This window comes from Dipodomys spectabilis, unplaced genomic scaffold, assembly GCF_019054845.1.
Source record: "Dipodomys spectabilis isolate Male_0828 unplaced genomic scaffold, ASM1905484v1 ptg000499l, whole genome shotgun sequence".
Classification (NCBI taxonomy): Eukaryota; Metazoa; Chordata; class Mammalia; order Rodentia; family Heteromyidae; genus Dipodomys; species Dipodomys spectabilis.
In genome coordinates, this window is record NW_024871176.1 from 482,027 (window position 1) to 497,140 (window position 15,114).

General features: G+C 44.9%; 1 protein-coding gene across 1 annotated transcript; it reads right to left on the reverse strand.

Annotated features, from left to right (window-relative positions):
* Nucleotides 1–228: 228 nt before the first annotated feature.
* CUNH12orf76 (chromosome unknown C12orf76 homolog) lies at nucleotides 229–4,909 on the reverse strand. Its single transcript, XM_042669588.1, has 2 exons — nucleotides 4,713–4,909; nucleotides 229–1,474 (listed from the first exon to the last, which is right to left on the reverse strand). Exons 1-2 carry the CDS (start codon nucleotides 4,900–4,902, stop codon nucleotides 1,389–1,391), a joined length of 276 nt encoding a protein of 91 aa, XP_042525522.1. The 5' UTR covers nucleotides 4,903–4,909; the 3' UTR covers nucleotides 229–1,388.
* Nucleotides 4,910–15,114: the final 10,205 nt, after the last annotated feature.

The window sequence follows — 15,114 nt, forward strand, 5'->3', positions numbered from 1 at the left end:
GGGCAAGAAGCCAGGCTTCTACCTTAGGCCCAGCCTGACTGTTTATGGCTCAGTTTTCTGAGAGAATTAGTATTTTGCCTATGACAATGGTGCTATCTCACATACAAGTTTAAAGTTTTGCAGCACTCCTTTAAAAAATAACATCAGATTCACACACACACACACACACACACACACACACACACACACACAGTTTAAATACTTCAGAAATAATCACTAGGAGTAAAATGGCATATAAGGTTTCATCTTTATTTTAATTGACATTTTGCTCAAAAGCAGACAATGCTGAACATTTGAGTGACTTCATGTTACAAGGTTCTGACCAAAATCCTGACATCAGGCAGGTACAACATCTCTCATGGGTTATTTCACATTAAGTGCAGGTTATTTCACATCAGTGCTGTGCTTAAGTGGAGCACAAGGTAAGCATTACAGATTTATAAGAACACTAAATCTAGCACCTTTCAATAAATACTAATAACCACCTTTTCAGTATGAAGGTGTCATTTCAGTAGGGGAAAAATGATCCAGTTTACCAGCAGTGCAAACAGCAGCAGCATTTTCAAGGTTGAGATTAAATTTGTAAACACCTTCTGGCACAGCATACGTGCCCTTCTCAGCCAAGCCCTCCACTCAGGCTGAGTGTCAGCTCCTACACACGTTTAGGCGGTAGGTGGTAGGCTACAGTGACAGCATATAGTACAGGGAGATGAAGGTAATCTGAGTAGGATGGGACTTTTTCTAATGGGTCAACTGTAGCATTTCTAGTCCAACTCGGCCTTCAAGGCCAAGACAGCACTCCATACCACCACCTGGTAAGTTCCTGACTTCAGTGGGGGCATCTGAGTACAGAGCAGATGGGGTGAGGGAATACTGGTGGAGGAGGGAGGGGAATAAGGGAGAGGGGATGCAAACTGCACTGTGCACATATATAGAATGCACAATGAAACTTCCTCCTGTTACAAATGTGTGTTAATTCACAAAGAAAACAAAAGCAGAGGATGCCTTGCTTCCCTCTTGCTATTTCAAGATTAATGGTTAGTCCTTTCCAGTGTGGGTCTCCAGACATTCGTGGGTCACATGCTTTCTCATGAACACTCAACTTTACTCAAAGCTTGCGACTTTGGGTCTTACTCTTAAGAACATCCGGGCATAAAAAAAACAACACTGAGTATACTCAGCAGCCAATAATTAATATAGAGGGGAAAAAAAATCATTGCTAGTAAATGTTTTGGTTTTTTTTCTACATTGCTTAGCTTAGCATTCATCAACTGTCCAGACCAAAGGTCTTTCCTAAGTAGAAAAGTTCTGATTCCAAATCTCCACTGGCCCATGTGCAACACAACTTATCCTGTTCCCCAAAACTTGCAGCGGAAGTTGCTCTGCTGTCACCGACGACGAATGGGCTTGTAGACACAAAATGCCATAAGGACGATGGTCACCAGCAGGATGCTGAAAATGGTTCCCATCAACACTGCAAAGGGAAAACAGGTTACCTCCAAATGGAAACTTCAGATCCTCACTTCCTGCAACATGATTTACCAAATGTACTTTGTGCTGGATGTGGGGAAGCAGTAGTAAACAAAAGCATCCTTAATTTAAGTAATCCCATGAAACAAACAAGGAAGAGCCTTTCACATAGCTTGAGATGCCATAAAGAATAAGTGATTAGCCAGGTGCCAGTGGCTCATGCCTGTAATCCTAGCTACTCAGGAGGCTGAGATTTGAGGATTGCAATTCAAAGCCAGCCCAGGCAGCAAAGTCTGTGAGACTCTTATCTCCAATTAACTGCTCAGAAAAACCGGAAGTGGCGCTGTGGCTCAAGTGGTACAATGCTAGCCTTGAGCTGAAGAGCTGAGGGACAGAGCCCAGGCCCAGAGTTCAAGCCCCATGATCAATTAAAAAAAAAGAAAAAAGAATGGGTGATTGAGGGTGACGTGGGACTAGGAAGCCAAGTGACTGAGGGGGCATCTGAAGTGAGACACAAGCTGAGCCCTTAAGTGGTCATGCACAGCTCCAAAAGGAGAGCTCTGCAGTCCCAAGGATCCTTGAGGCCAGAGCAAGCCCAGCATGTCCAGTGAACAGAAAGGAGGCAGGCATGAAAGAAGGGAGAAAGGGCTAAGATGGGCACAGGACATGAGACAGGAAGGCAGAAGCCAGTTTATGCAGGGACAAGAGATCCCTCTGAGCCAGCAGCAACAGTTCACACCCATAAGCCTACTTAGGAGACTGAGATCTGGGGAGCATGGTTCAAAGCCAGCCCGACTGTTTTCTCCAATTAAGCACCAAAAAGCTGGGAAAATGGAGCTATGGCTCAAGTAACAGCACTAGCCTTGAGTTGTGGACAGTGCCCAGGTCCTGAGTTCAAAGCCCCGGGAGAAGTACCACCTCCCTCCCCTCCCCCTGCAAAAATAAAAAAGACTTAGCTGGCTGACTCTAGAAAACTATTGACAAGGGCAATAAAGCAACAACTAATTTTACAAACCCATTATGTTTTTCAAGATTCTCAAGTGAGGACTAATTATTTAGGCTGAGCCTTGTGGTACAAGATGTTAAGGATCTGGGTTTTAAACTACTAACCTAACCAGCCACCTGTCAGGTTATTCAACAGCAACAGTGCCTGGGGCTATCTCAGAGGTACTGGGAAACATTCAAAATTCTGTCCCCTTCACTAAGCAAATGTACATTTATATGTGTATGTGAGCCCATCCCAGGTTCCAGCTGGAACCCAGTAACCATGGTTACTATTCCTCTAAGAAAACCAGTTTTCTTTAAGTCAGTAATTTCAGAGTATCTATGATCTCCCTCTACACCCCACACAAGTCCCATCATCCACCCTGAACCCAGTTATTATATGGAAAGATCATCTTTTTTGGTGAAGGGAAGACACAAAGACAATGCAATAATTCCAAAAAGCCCAAAGTAATTTTAAGGATTTGGTTAAAACCAACACCTTACATGAGCTCAATGTCATCTGTTAACTAAACACCTGCCCTAATTTTTGAAAGTTTTGAATTCTAAAATTCTATTGTTCTAACTATAATTGGACTTGAAACGATTGTCTCTCATTGTGGAGGGGCTGCTAAAATAATTTTAAAGCAAAGTCTGGAGACTGGAATGAATTTTATAAAGAAAAAAGAAAAAGCAGCTTAAAATAATGTGTCGTTAGAGGCACAATATTCATTTGGGGCTCGATACATTCTTCTACACTTGGTGTTTCTACCTCTCCCGGTATTTTGCTTGCAGCATCATCTGTCTGACCAGCAGCCCTGTAAGAAGCCTTTTTAGTCCATCTTTACTGGACACTTCCCATCACTGAGCCTTGTATTCTTTTTTTTTTTGGGTCCGGTCGTGGGGCCTGAACTCTGGGCCTGGGCGCTGTCCCTCAGCTCTTCAGCTCAAGGCTAGCGCTCTACCACTTGAGCCACAGCGCCACTTCCAGCTTTTTTCTTTTTGCTTATGTGGTGCTGAGGAATTGAACCCAGGGCCTCATACATGCAAGGCAAGCACTCTACCACTGAGCCACCTTCCCTGCCCTGAGCCTTGTATTCTCTATTCATTAAATGGGACAAAGGAAATCCATTCAGTAGAGATTTCTTTACTCAAGAAGTTGAGATGTGAAGATGACAGTTCAAAGCTAGCTGGGGCAGGAAAGTCTGTGAGACTCTTATGTTGTTAACCACCAGAAAGCCAGAAGTGGGACTGAGTAGTTCAAGTGGTAGAGAACCAATCTTGGGCAAAAAAGCTAAAGGACAGTGGCCATATCCTACATTCAAGCCCCAGTATAGGCATATCCCCTCTCCCCTCTCCTTGTCTTTGCAGATCACTCTCTGAGCAGTGCTATTTTATAGCAGTGGTCACAGCAATGGAGACGTTAACTCAGCACTGGCAATGTCTACAGACATTTTAATCCTCCTGGCTGTAGGTGGCATCTAGAAAATTGATAGGGTTGCTACTGAACATTCTAGTGTTCAGGATAGTCCCGCACACAACCCTGAAAAAGAATCATTTGATCCATTGTATCAGTAGGTTCTAAAGAATTAAGGATGTTAATGTGTGCAAACTACTTAGCAGAGAGATAAGTGGTCAGCACATGGCAGAGATTGAGTTAGGGAGTCAAGACAATGAAGTATATACCACGTGGCCACTTATGTAGCTATATAGATGTACGACTGAAATACAAAAGGAAAGGAAAACTATAAGGACCAGGCCGATTGACTGTGAAGCTCTAAGTCCCAGGGTTCTTTTAAAGCCATGTACGTGTATATGCACGTGTGCCTGGTTGAAGAGATTTCCTCCCACCTCTCCCCCAAGAATTGAAAGTTCCACAAAGCCCAGGTTCTAGCACTGGCCTCCATGACTTCCCGGGTAAACCTCGGTAGTAAAAGTTCACGACTGAGCTTCATTTTCCTTCTCTGTAAAATACAGCTGAAAGATGACTTTTCTCAAGCTGCTGTGTATGGCACAACACCAACCGTAATCGACCCCATCAATGACCCTTCTGTTACTGGCCCCTCTAAAGAAAGGGGTAGGTGGGGTACATCAACAGGAGATGATTTAAAACGAGAGGCCCCCTTCCCAGCCCCTCCCGCCCCGTCACGCCACACCCCAGGCAGGCGCGGCGCGCGCCCCGCGCGCGGGCCCGCCCAGGCCTCCGCCACCCGGAATGGCAGCAGTCCAGAAACCGACCCCGCCCACCTGCGACCACTCACCCAGGTTCTGCCCGCGCAGCACCGCATACGGCCGGCTCCGCTCTGGGGGCTCCTCTGGGCTCGGGGCCTCGGCCTGGGCCACCAGGACGCAGCACAGACACCACCACCGCCACACGAGACGCCGCATCTTCACCTGCTCGGGGAAGCCGAGAAGCCACTTCCGCCTTAAGCCCCACCCATTCCGTCCCATCCGCACACGCCCTTCCGCTGCCTCCGCCCACGAGGAGGGGGAGGGCGGGAGGTGCGTCGTTGCCTTGGTAACCGTATACTTCGTCCAAAGTTCCGCCTCTACGTCGGTTTGTTCCTGATTACTCTTCCGCCCGGCCAACTTTCCGCTCCTGTCGGTGGCCCTGTGGAGAAACGTTCCGGACATCTCGCGATGATGACAAATGGACACTGGCGGCTTTTGGCTGCCTGGGATTTGTTCCTCCTTGAGTTATAGCTGGTGCCCAGTGGCAACGCACACCTCCCTCCCCGCCTGTGAGAGGACCTCAGGCCCTCGCTCCAGGAGTGGACACATGACCCGAACCTGGCCAATGAGCATGATCCATCCCATGAACCTCAGGGACTGGAGAAGACCTACTGTGTGACTGAGTTAGACCAATCAGAGATGTGTCTAGACCGCCACAGAAGTAAGGGGATCTGGGGAATCAGAGAAATGGAACAAAATATGATGTCACTGGGCCTCCTGAGCCAGCCTCCATAGTCACTTAAACCAACGACTTTTCTCTTGTGTGCTTTCCTTCCCTCCTCCCTCTCCTTCCTTCCTTCCCTCTCCCTCTCCCTCTCCCTCTTTCTTCCTTTCTTCCCTCCCTCCCTCCCTCCCTCTCTCTCCTCTCTTCTTTCTTTTCTCTTTCTTTCTTTTTGTTTTAACATACTTGTTGAGTTTGGTGCCATGAATCTGTAGAAACTTGAATAGGAAATACCCCCAAGTAATTTAGCAAAGGAAATAGTTGGCTCAATTATTGCCCTTTCCCTTTAGTTGAAATAAAGCACAACCATCTTCATCCTCTCCTCCTTCCCCTTGTGGTCTTAATTTACCTATCTACATATAGGTATTCCTTCTGCATCCATGCAGCCTTTTTATGTCTTTATCCCCATTTTTTCTGAAACACTTTATAATTTTATTGTTACGATTAAGGTGAAGAGTTACAATTCCATAAGTTAGGTAATGAGTACAGTTCTTCTTGGACAAAGTCACTCCTTCTCTTTCTCCCAGGTTCCCCTTCCTGTCCCTGCCCACAACTTGCGTGGTTCATTTTTTTAGATAGTGTACACTGAATACCGTGACTGCATTTGTTCACCTTTCCCCCCTCAATTTCTGTGCCCACTTTTTGCGTCCTCCTAAAATGACAAAACAATAAAACCCATTTTTCTTATTTAGGAAGTTGAGATTACTGTTTTCAAAGGTTAAAACCCTAGACTAGGAGCTAGTGGCTCACACCTATAATCTCAACTACTCAAGAGGCTGAGTTCTGAGGATCATGATTTGAACCCAGCCTGGGCAGAAAACTACAAGTGACTCACCTCCAATTAACCACTAAAAAAGCCAGAAGTGGTGCTGAGGCTTCTTGTGGTAGAGTACTAGCCTTAAGGGTAAAAAGCTAAGGGATTTCAAGCCCCGATACAGACACACACACGCACACGCACACACACATTCACACAAACTCCAAAAGTGTCCAGGGATGTCAGAAGACGATTTCAAAAAAAAAGTTCTACATTTAAAATCACAGATACACATTTAGAACAGAGTAACAGTAATCTTTTTCAACACCATTCTCTCTCTCTCTCTCTCTCTCTCTCTCTCTCTCGGCAATGAGGTTGCCTTTTTCTATTTTCTCAAATATTTATGGCCCAAGACAGTCACATTTAGTTACATCAACATTCTCATTTTTCTCATTTTAAAAGCATCAACTCAGCAACTCTTGCCCTAAGTCAACTTGAGTGCATCTAGTTTGAGCACTTCAAAAATTACACATTTCGACAGTACTAAGTTACAACTCTATTCTAGAACTGAAGTCCTTTGTCAAAGACTGCTGCACATCTCTTCTACTTTCATGATCTTTCAAAGCTTGTGTCAAGACTCAAGAATTTTCCAGCCATGGTAGCTGGCACGATGGTTGTAACGCCAGCTATCCAAGAGACTGAGATGAGTGGATAAAGATTCAAGGCCAGCCTGGACCAAAAAATTAGCAAGATCCCACGTTGTCATGCTGTCTGTGGTGGCAGACCTATGCACAGGAGGCACTGTGCCTGTTCCTACACTCTTTTTTCAGTTTTTGCCAGTCCTAGGACTTGAACTCAGGGCCTGGGCACTGTCCCTGAGCCTCTCTCTGCACAAGGCTAGCACTAGATTCTGGTGGCTCACACCTGTAATCCTAGCTGCTCAGAGACTGAGATCTGAGAATTGTGGTTCAAAGCCAGCCCTGGCAGGAAATGCTGTGAGATTCTTATTTCCTATTAACTACCAAAAAGCTGGAAGTAGAGTTGTGACTGATGTGACAGAATACCAGCCTTCCTGGAAAAGCTAAGGGGGCATCTCATAGGCCCCGAGTTCAAACCCCACTATCACAGCCATCTCCTCCCCTCCCACCTCCCAAATAAAAGGAAAATTTCTCAATTTCTGTTCCTTGACTGTAAAGTACAATCTCTTGTCCTGCGTGGGCTTCTGTGAGGTGACAGGAAAGAAGAGACTGTCTCCTTGAGCTTGGTGATACACATCAGAGGATGAAGAGTAGAATCCATCGTCCAGTTTGCAGAAGCCACCTCTTTGTCCAGTTACCACCAGGGCCTAGCTGATGCTTCCTGATATTTAATGAATGGACACATGAGAGCACAACCGATACACCTGTCTCCTTAACACATTGTGTTTAAACACGTTTATCCTATAACCTAAAAAAATTCAACAGATTGTGACCATCTCCACAAAGTTGAGCAGGGAAGTCTGTTGAACTCTCCCACGTGTGCAACAGCTTCTAAGTAGGATTTGAACCCAGTCCTCGCAGCCCAGCTCAGTGCTCTTGCTCCCTTACTCTGACTTTATAAGTCATCCCGGTAAACATTCACCTGCCACCATAAGCAACAATACATCAGAGTTCATTTCTATGGTCCTCTTGTGACATCACTTCCTTTACCGCTGGTAACTACAGTGCTGCTCCTATCTCCTATAAGAACCAATCCCTTTCTGAAGGTCAACATGGCAGAAACCTCCTCTCATCACCCAGCTGTGGGAAGCCTGCTGAAGAGTCAGATGATGTTTCGGGGGAAACCATCAAGAATGACTAGATTATTGAGTGCCCCGCATTGTAGAGAAAACTGTCAACGTGCAAAACCATACTCTTCTATATTTGATGCATGCAAATTTATATATTAATCATGACTCCTATGATTTCAGAAGCAAAGATTCACTTGCAACATAAAGTTTTCTGTACTTTAATAGTAATTGTCTCCAGTGAAGGTTTACACATTTGCCATGGGATTAGATGTTATCTGAAAAAGCTCTCCTCTTACAACACGCTTGCCAGATTTATAAAATTAACAGATATCTAGGGCAATTTTCAGTGAACATCAAAATTGAAAGGACAGCATGGAAAGTTTTCAAACGCATTCCTGTTTTTCCCTGCCCTTCTCAAAAGAACAACTCGGTGTGATACATTTGTGTTACCAAAACTAAACCAATACTAATGCATTATTACCAACCATCCAGAGTTGCATTAAGGTTCACTCAGTGTTACCATTTCTATGGGGTCTGGCAATCGCCTAACATTGTGAATCACCATTGCAAAATAGTTTCTCAGTCCGAATCATCCCCTCTGCTTTATTAATTAATCCCTCCATAGATAAACCTCTTGGAGTTGTCTTTCTGAGTTGGCTCTGAACCTCAGTCCTCAGATCTCAATCTCCTAAGTCGCTAGGATTATAGGTAAGAGCCACCTGTGCCTTGGTTTCTGTGGATTTTTCTATCAAAGGGATCTCACACAGAATCACCAGCACACAGGGTTTTGCAGTCTGATTTACTTCACTTTGGAGATGCACATTGAAGATGACTTTTCTATTTCTCTGTAACTTTGGAGGCTCAGTGGTTCTTATCACAAATACTGATGCCCTGGATAGAAGCATTGTCCCATCAGACTATCAAATTTGGGGTAGAGAGCTATTAAATGTATTCTTTTAATATCCACCCAATAAATCCAGGCATCAGTGGCTCATGCCTGTAGTCCTAGCTATTCAGGAGGCCGAGATCTGAGGACTGAAGTTTGAAGCTAGCTAGGCAGGAAAGTCTATGACTCTTATCTCCAATTAACCTGCAAAAAGCCAGAGGTAGAGGTAGGGTTCAAGTGGTAGAGCACCAGCCTGGAGCTGGAACAATGATCTCGGCGCTGAGTTTAAGTCCCAGTACCAACACACACAAATAACATCCATCTAATAATCACCGACTCCACAGTGACAATTCTTCTTCCATTTGTGGCATTGGCTCATTGTGTCTTCTCCCTTTTCTTTGAGGCTAGCCAGGCTAGAGGCTTGCCAATTCTGTCATCATTTTGGAGAAATTAGATTTTGTGTTGCTTTTTCTCTGTTGATTTTCCTTTTTCTTCATATTAGTTTCTGCAACAAAGGCTACTTTTTCTTCTTCTTTTTTTTGGTCGGTCATGGGGCTTGAACTCTGGGCCTGGGCACTGTCCCTCAGCTCTTCAGCTCAAGGCAAACGTTCTACCACTTGAGCTACAGCGCCACTTCCAGTTGTCTAGTGGTTTATTGGAGATAGGAGTCTCATGGTCTTTCCTGCCTGGGCTGGCTTTGAACCGAGATCCTCAGATCTCAGCTTCCTGAGTAGCTAGGATTACAGGCGTGAGCCACCGGCGCCCGGCTGAAGGCTACTTTTTCTTTCCTTGTGTCTGTTTAAATTACACTTATCTTTTATTTCTAAGTACAGCAAACTTAAGATTGTTGAATGTAGACCTTTTGCTTTTCTATAATATTTCATTCAGCGTCACAGATTATGATCAATGAGCAACACTTTCATGCCACTCATTTTGCAAGGTCTATTTTCTTTTTTTCTATTTTCTTTTCTTTTCTTTTTTTTGGGTCCGGTCATGGGGCCTGAACTCTGGGCCTGGGCGCTGTCCCTCAGCTCTTCAGCTCAAGGCTAGCGCTCTACCACTTGAGCCACAGCGCCACTTCCGGCTTTTTTGTTTTTGCTTATGTGGTACTGAGGAATCGAACCCAGGGCCTCAGGCATGCAAGGCAAGCACTCTACCACTGAGCCACCTTCCCAGCCCTGCAAGGTCTACTTTCATTTCCTTTTGTTACAACATTTAAAATTTGGGATGAAGCCTTCATCTTTGGTCAATGTGTTTTGTAGTGTATAGTTGAAGTTCAAGTTCAAAATATTAAGAGCTTTCCTGGTCTCCTTCTGTTGTTGAGCCCTAATTTACTTTGTGAGCATTTTTGTAAGATTTGTATTCTTTACTTTCTTTCTAACTTTCTTCGTTCAGTGGTCCTGGGGTTTGAATTCAGGGCCTGGTGCTTGCTAGGCAGACAATCTACCACTTGAATCATACCTCCCGCCCCCAATTTGTATTCTTTTAAATGTGTCAACGAAATGTTTTATGGATTTAAAAAAATGAGTCATTTGACCTTGAGAAGCAACCTCATCCTCTTATTGTCCAATAAAGAGTGGTACAAATGCTGATTCGCTGAAAGGTAGTGTGTTCATTAGTTTGGATGTACGCCCATGATCAACAAGCAGATTGGTTGGCTTGAAGGGGAATTGTATGTCTCAGAGCTCAGAAGGCAAGATAACCTAAAAATCCAGGTATAGGCAAGACCATACTTTCTTGAAATCTGTAGGGGAAGCATCTTTCCTTGGTTCTTCCGCCTTCTTTGGATTTCTTGGTTTTGTACCTGCAGCACCTCCCTCTGCCTTCAGAATTATATGACACTCTCTCCTCTTGAGGCTGTGCCAGACATAATCATATTAGATAAAGGGTGCACACTACTGTGGCATTCAATCGTCTTAACTGGATGCATCTGCAATGGCTCCATTTCCAAATAAGGCCAGATGTAGAGGTTCTGGTGTTATGAGGTATTGAAGGAGACTTATTTGATCCATAACATAGCTGTGCAGTTAAGACTCTAGACTTTTTTCTTCCTGTTGAATCTGTCAAATGCTGACAAGGTGGCGTTCAAATCTTCCACTGTAATAGTGGATTCATCCATTTCCCCTTGCCATTTTATCTATCCTTGTCTCTACTCTTTATTATTTCCTTATTTTGTATTTCCTTCCTTCATCCACTAAGGAGCTTATTCCAGATGCTAGAAAGTCTGTGTCAGTTGGCCACCTCCATCCATCCAAGCCTTGAAAATTCCTTCCATCATTCTGCAGGAATACCAGTGTTTCCCACTTGACTCCATGGGGGTCATAGTGGTGGCAGCTCCTGTGTGAATGCACATAGGAGAAAGACCCATGTCCTACACCAAGGCAAAGCTGTCCCGTATCTGAGGTACAAATGTTGCTTACTTGGCTTCTTTTTTTTTTACTTCCAATAACTTGAAATATCAGACTCTTCTTCTGTACATCCAGGAAGGCTTTCACAACTCCCTCTGTGGAACAATGCCAAAAGCAGGTCTATGGTCAAGTGCTGGTGGATTCAAGATGGCACACAGATGAAATCGCAGCAATTACAAGCTAAGTATATAGTTAGCACTTTCCTCAGAGTCACTTTGCTAGGGTGGTAAAAGCACTTTGCACATGCCACCCAATGCACTTGAGACTGCAGGCTAAACTTAAGCTTTTTCCACATACACCCTCTTCTGCCTGGTTCTGATGCCATGACTTCAGCCAATATTTACCAAGCAGTTTTCTTTTCCTGACTTTCAGGAGTTTGAACTCACAACTTCACCTTTCCTAAGGAAGCATCCCTTGCTTAGACCACATTCCCAGCACCTTTTGCTCCAGCTTGTTTTTCAGATAAGGTCTAGACTGGGACTTGGTCACAGCGTGACCCTTAGAGGTCTTCCCCCTCCCTCCCTCCCCTGCTGCTGTTATAAATGGGCTGTTTGATATTGATTTGATTCCTTTAGCTGGTAAGCTAAAAAGAGGAGCTGTTATTTCTCTCCTGGCCTTCTGCTTGGCTTTGTATTCTTGACCATATCCCAGGAACAAATGTTTCTGAGTAACCCAAAGCATAACTATCATTTTACTGAAAGTTCGTCTGCTCCTTCCTAGCTCTATTCTCTTCCTTGTCACAAGGCACGTGAAGAGTGACACCTGAATGCTGAAGCAAGTTCACCCATCTTTGTGTGAGATATAGCACAATGTATTACACTATGACAACATGAAAATGTGTGCATTACAGGTAGCCTGCTTTCCTGGATTGGAGGAATATTAACTGAGTTCTTATTCCAGATATCATTAAAAAACTGACCCCAAGCAGAACACTGGTGGTTCATACCTGTAATCCTAGCTGTTCAGAGGCTAAGACTTCGAGGATTGCAGTTTGAAGTCAGAAAGGTGTGTGTATTGGGGCAGGAGCAGGGGAAGGGAGTCTATGAGACTTCCTATGCAGTTAGCCAGCAAAAAATGTACCAGACAGGGCAAACCAATGCAGCAGTGGTACTCACTAGACACTATGTTGAAGATGAAGTATACAACTTGTGGGTGGAGAGGGAAAAACTGTGAGAGAACAAGGAAAGGGTGTAAAAAGAAATGTACTCATTACCTGACTTGTGTAACTGTAACCCCTCTGCACATCACCTTTATAACAATCAAAAACTAAGTGAGCTGGGCATTGATGGCTCAAGCCAGTAATCCTAGCTATTTAGGAGTCTGAGATCTGAGATTCAGTCTGAAGCCAGCCTGGACAGAAAAGTCCCTGTGAGACTTTTATCTCCAATTAACCATGCAGAAACTGGAAATAAGGCTGTGTCTCAAAATGATAGAGCTCTAGCCTTGAACAAAAAGATCTCAGGATCAGTGCCCAGGCTCTGAGTTCAAGCCCCACAACTGACCAAAAAAAAAAAAAAATTTAAGCACAATCATAGTGAATTTTATTCTGAGCAGCATTTGTTTCCTCCTTGGAAAAGAACTTTTTAATTGCCAAAAATAAATAAATAAATAAAATTGAGACCTGCATATGCCAGCAAGGGCTGTCTTTAGGCAGCAGTTGATTTGCTCTGTGCCCATAACCTCACTGGTTTCGCATCTGATTTCTCATGTCACAGAGTGATCAGAGGACTTGTGCCTGCACCTGGGATGGCCTGGCCTTCACGGCGGCTCCTTTCCTGACATTACAGGTTGATGCAAGAACAACTGAAAAGCCAGGCTTCAGTGAACCACGCCTGTAATCCTAGCTACTCAGGAGGCTGAGATCTATCACGGTTCAAAGCCAGCCTGGGCAGGAAAGCCCATGAGACTCTTATCTCCAATAAACCATCAGAACACCAAGTCAGGCTGGAAAGGTGACTCAGTGGTGGAGCACTTGCCTTGCATGCATGAGAGACTCTGGGTTCGATTCCTTAGCACCACATACACAGAAAAAAGCTGGAAGTGGTGCTGTGGCTCAAGTGGTAGAGTGAGTGCTAGCTTTGAGCAAAAGCAGCTCAGGGACAGAGCTCAGGACATGAGTTCAAACCCCAGGACTGGCAAAAGAAAAGAAAAGAAAACCAGAAGTGGCGCTATGGCTCAAGTTGTAACCTCACGACTGACAAAAAACAAACAAACAAACAAAAAAAAACAAAGACCAACCGAAAATGGATCCACTGTGGAATCACTTGCCTGCAGGTGGCTAATCTAGATGGGGAGGGGGGTGGTCTCTTTAGTGTGGACAGTCTGCCCGGTCCTGGGTACTGCTGATTTGAGGACTAAGGTGCAGGGGTATGAATTGATCTGCAGATACAGAATGACTCTATGAATTCCTTCCAAATATCAGCTTTGTAGGAGAAGGATGTGGTTAGGCCACAGGTAAACATGTGGAGGGTGCTGTGCGTGACTTCTGTTTTGTGTGTGTGTGTGTGTGTGTGTGTGTGTGTGTGTGTGTGCGTGACTTCTTGTGTGTGTTTCTACATTCATATTCCACTTGCTATCAGTGTCATTATTCTCAATTAAATACCATCACCATTTAGCTATTGTTATACATGTATGTAAATTAATCAGATTGGGACTGGAGACATGGCTCAACTGTTTGAGCATTTGCCTAGCAAGTGAAGAGGCTCCAAGTTTCAGTTCTAGTATCATCAAAAAAAAGCAAATAGCCGGGCGCTGGTGGCTCACGCCTGTAATCCTAGCTACTCAGGAGGCTGAGATCTGAGGATCTCGGTTCAAAGCCAGCCCGGGCAGGAGAGACCGTGAGACTCCTATCTCCAATAAAACCACCAGAAAACCGGAAGTGGCGCTGTAGCTCAAGTGGTAGAGCACTCACCTGGAGCTGAAGAGCTGAGGGACAGTGCCCAGGCCCAGAGTTCAAGCCCCACGACCGACAAAAAAAAAAAAAGCAAATAACAGCATCAGCAAAAAAAATCATATGTTTAAGAAACAAAAATCTTTTGAGAAAATGTAATAAATCAAATGCAAAAAAATAATCACTTAGTGTCAAGTAAATCTCAATGAATCAAGAAAATTTATCCTAGCCCAATCCAGGACAATATTACCAGCGGCTAACAAGAACAATGTGTGTTTCATAATCTCTACTGATGGACCAGTAGTATCTCAATCAGAAGACTCACCTGACATACGCTCTCTGTATTTCCACATGGCATTGGACAGGCCAACATCCTGCACCTTTACACTGTGTGAGTGTCCAGGTCTTCTGTGTGAAAGGCCTAAGGTTCCATCTCTTAGCAACATCCTCTGCACAGAGTGGAGGGCAGGGCCTTCTATGCACTGCTGTAGCTGCAGGCCATGCAGGCTATGCCTAGTTGTTCCTCCTGACCATAGCCTGAGCCAGGCATCTCTACAGACTCTGAACCAGGGGTGCAGGGTGAGGGTGCCTCCTGAAGACAGCAGCTTCCCACGGATCCTTTTGCTCTCATGGCATCTAGACAAGAAGTCCAGGCCCTGCTGGTCCCACTGCTCTCATGGCTTCTAGACAAGACGTCCAGGCCCTGCTGGTCCCACTGCTCTCATGGCGTCTAGACAAGACATCCAGGCCCTGCTGGTCCCACTGCTCTCATGGCATCTAGACAAGACGTCCAGGCCCTGCTGGTCCCACTGCTCTCTGGCATCTATATAGGACATCCAGGCACTGCTGGTCCCACTGCTCTCATGGCTTTAGACAGGATGTCCAGGCCCCGTTGATCCTGCTGCTCTCATGGCGTCTGGACAGGACATCCAGGCCCTATTGATCCTGCTGCTCTCGTGATGTCTAGACAGGATGTTCAGTCCAGGCACTGCTAGATATCCAGG

What these genes read in the sequence shown, in the direction of transcription:
- CUNH12orf76 (XM_042669588.1), bottom strand. Translation starts at nt 4,902, where the DNA reads ATGGGACGGAATGGGTGGGGCTTAAGGCGGAAGTGGCTTCTCGGCTTC. An exon ending in GCTGCGCGGGCAGAACCTGG is followed by an intron (nt 1,475 to 4,712) that starts GTGAGTGGTCGC and finishes TTCCCTTTGCAG; the next exon opens with TGTTGATGGGAACCATTTTC.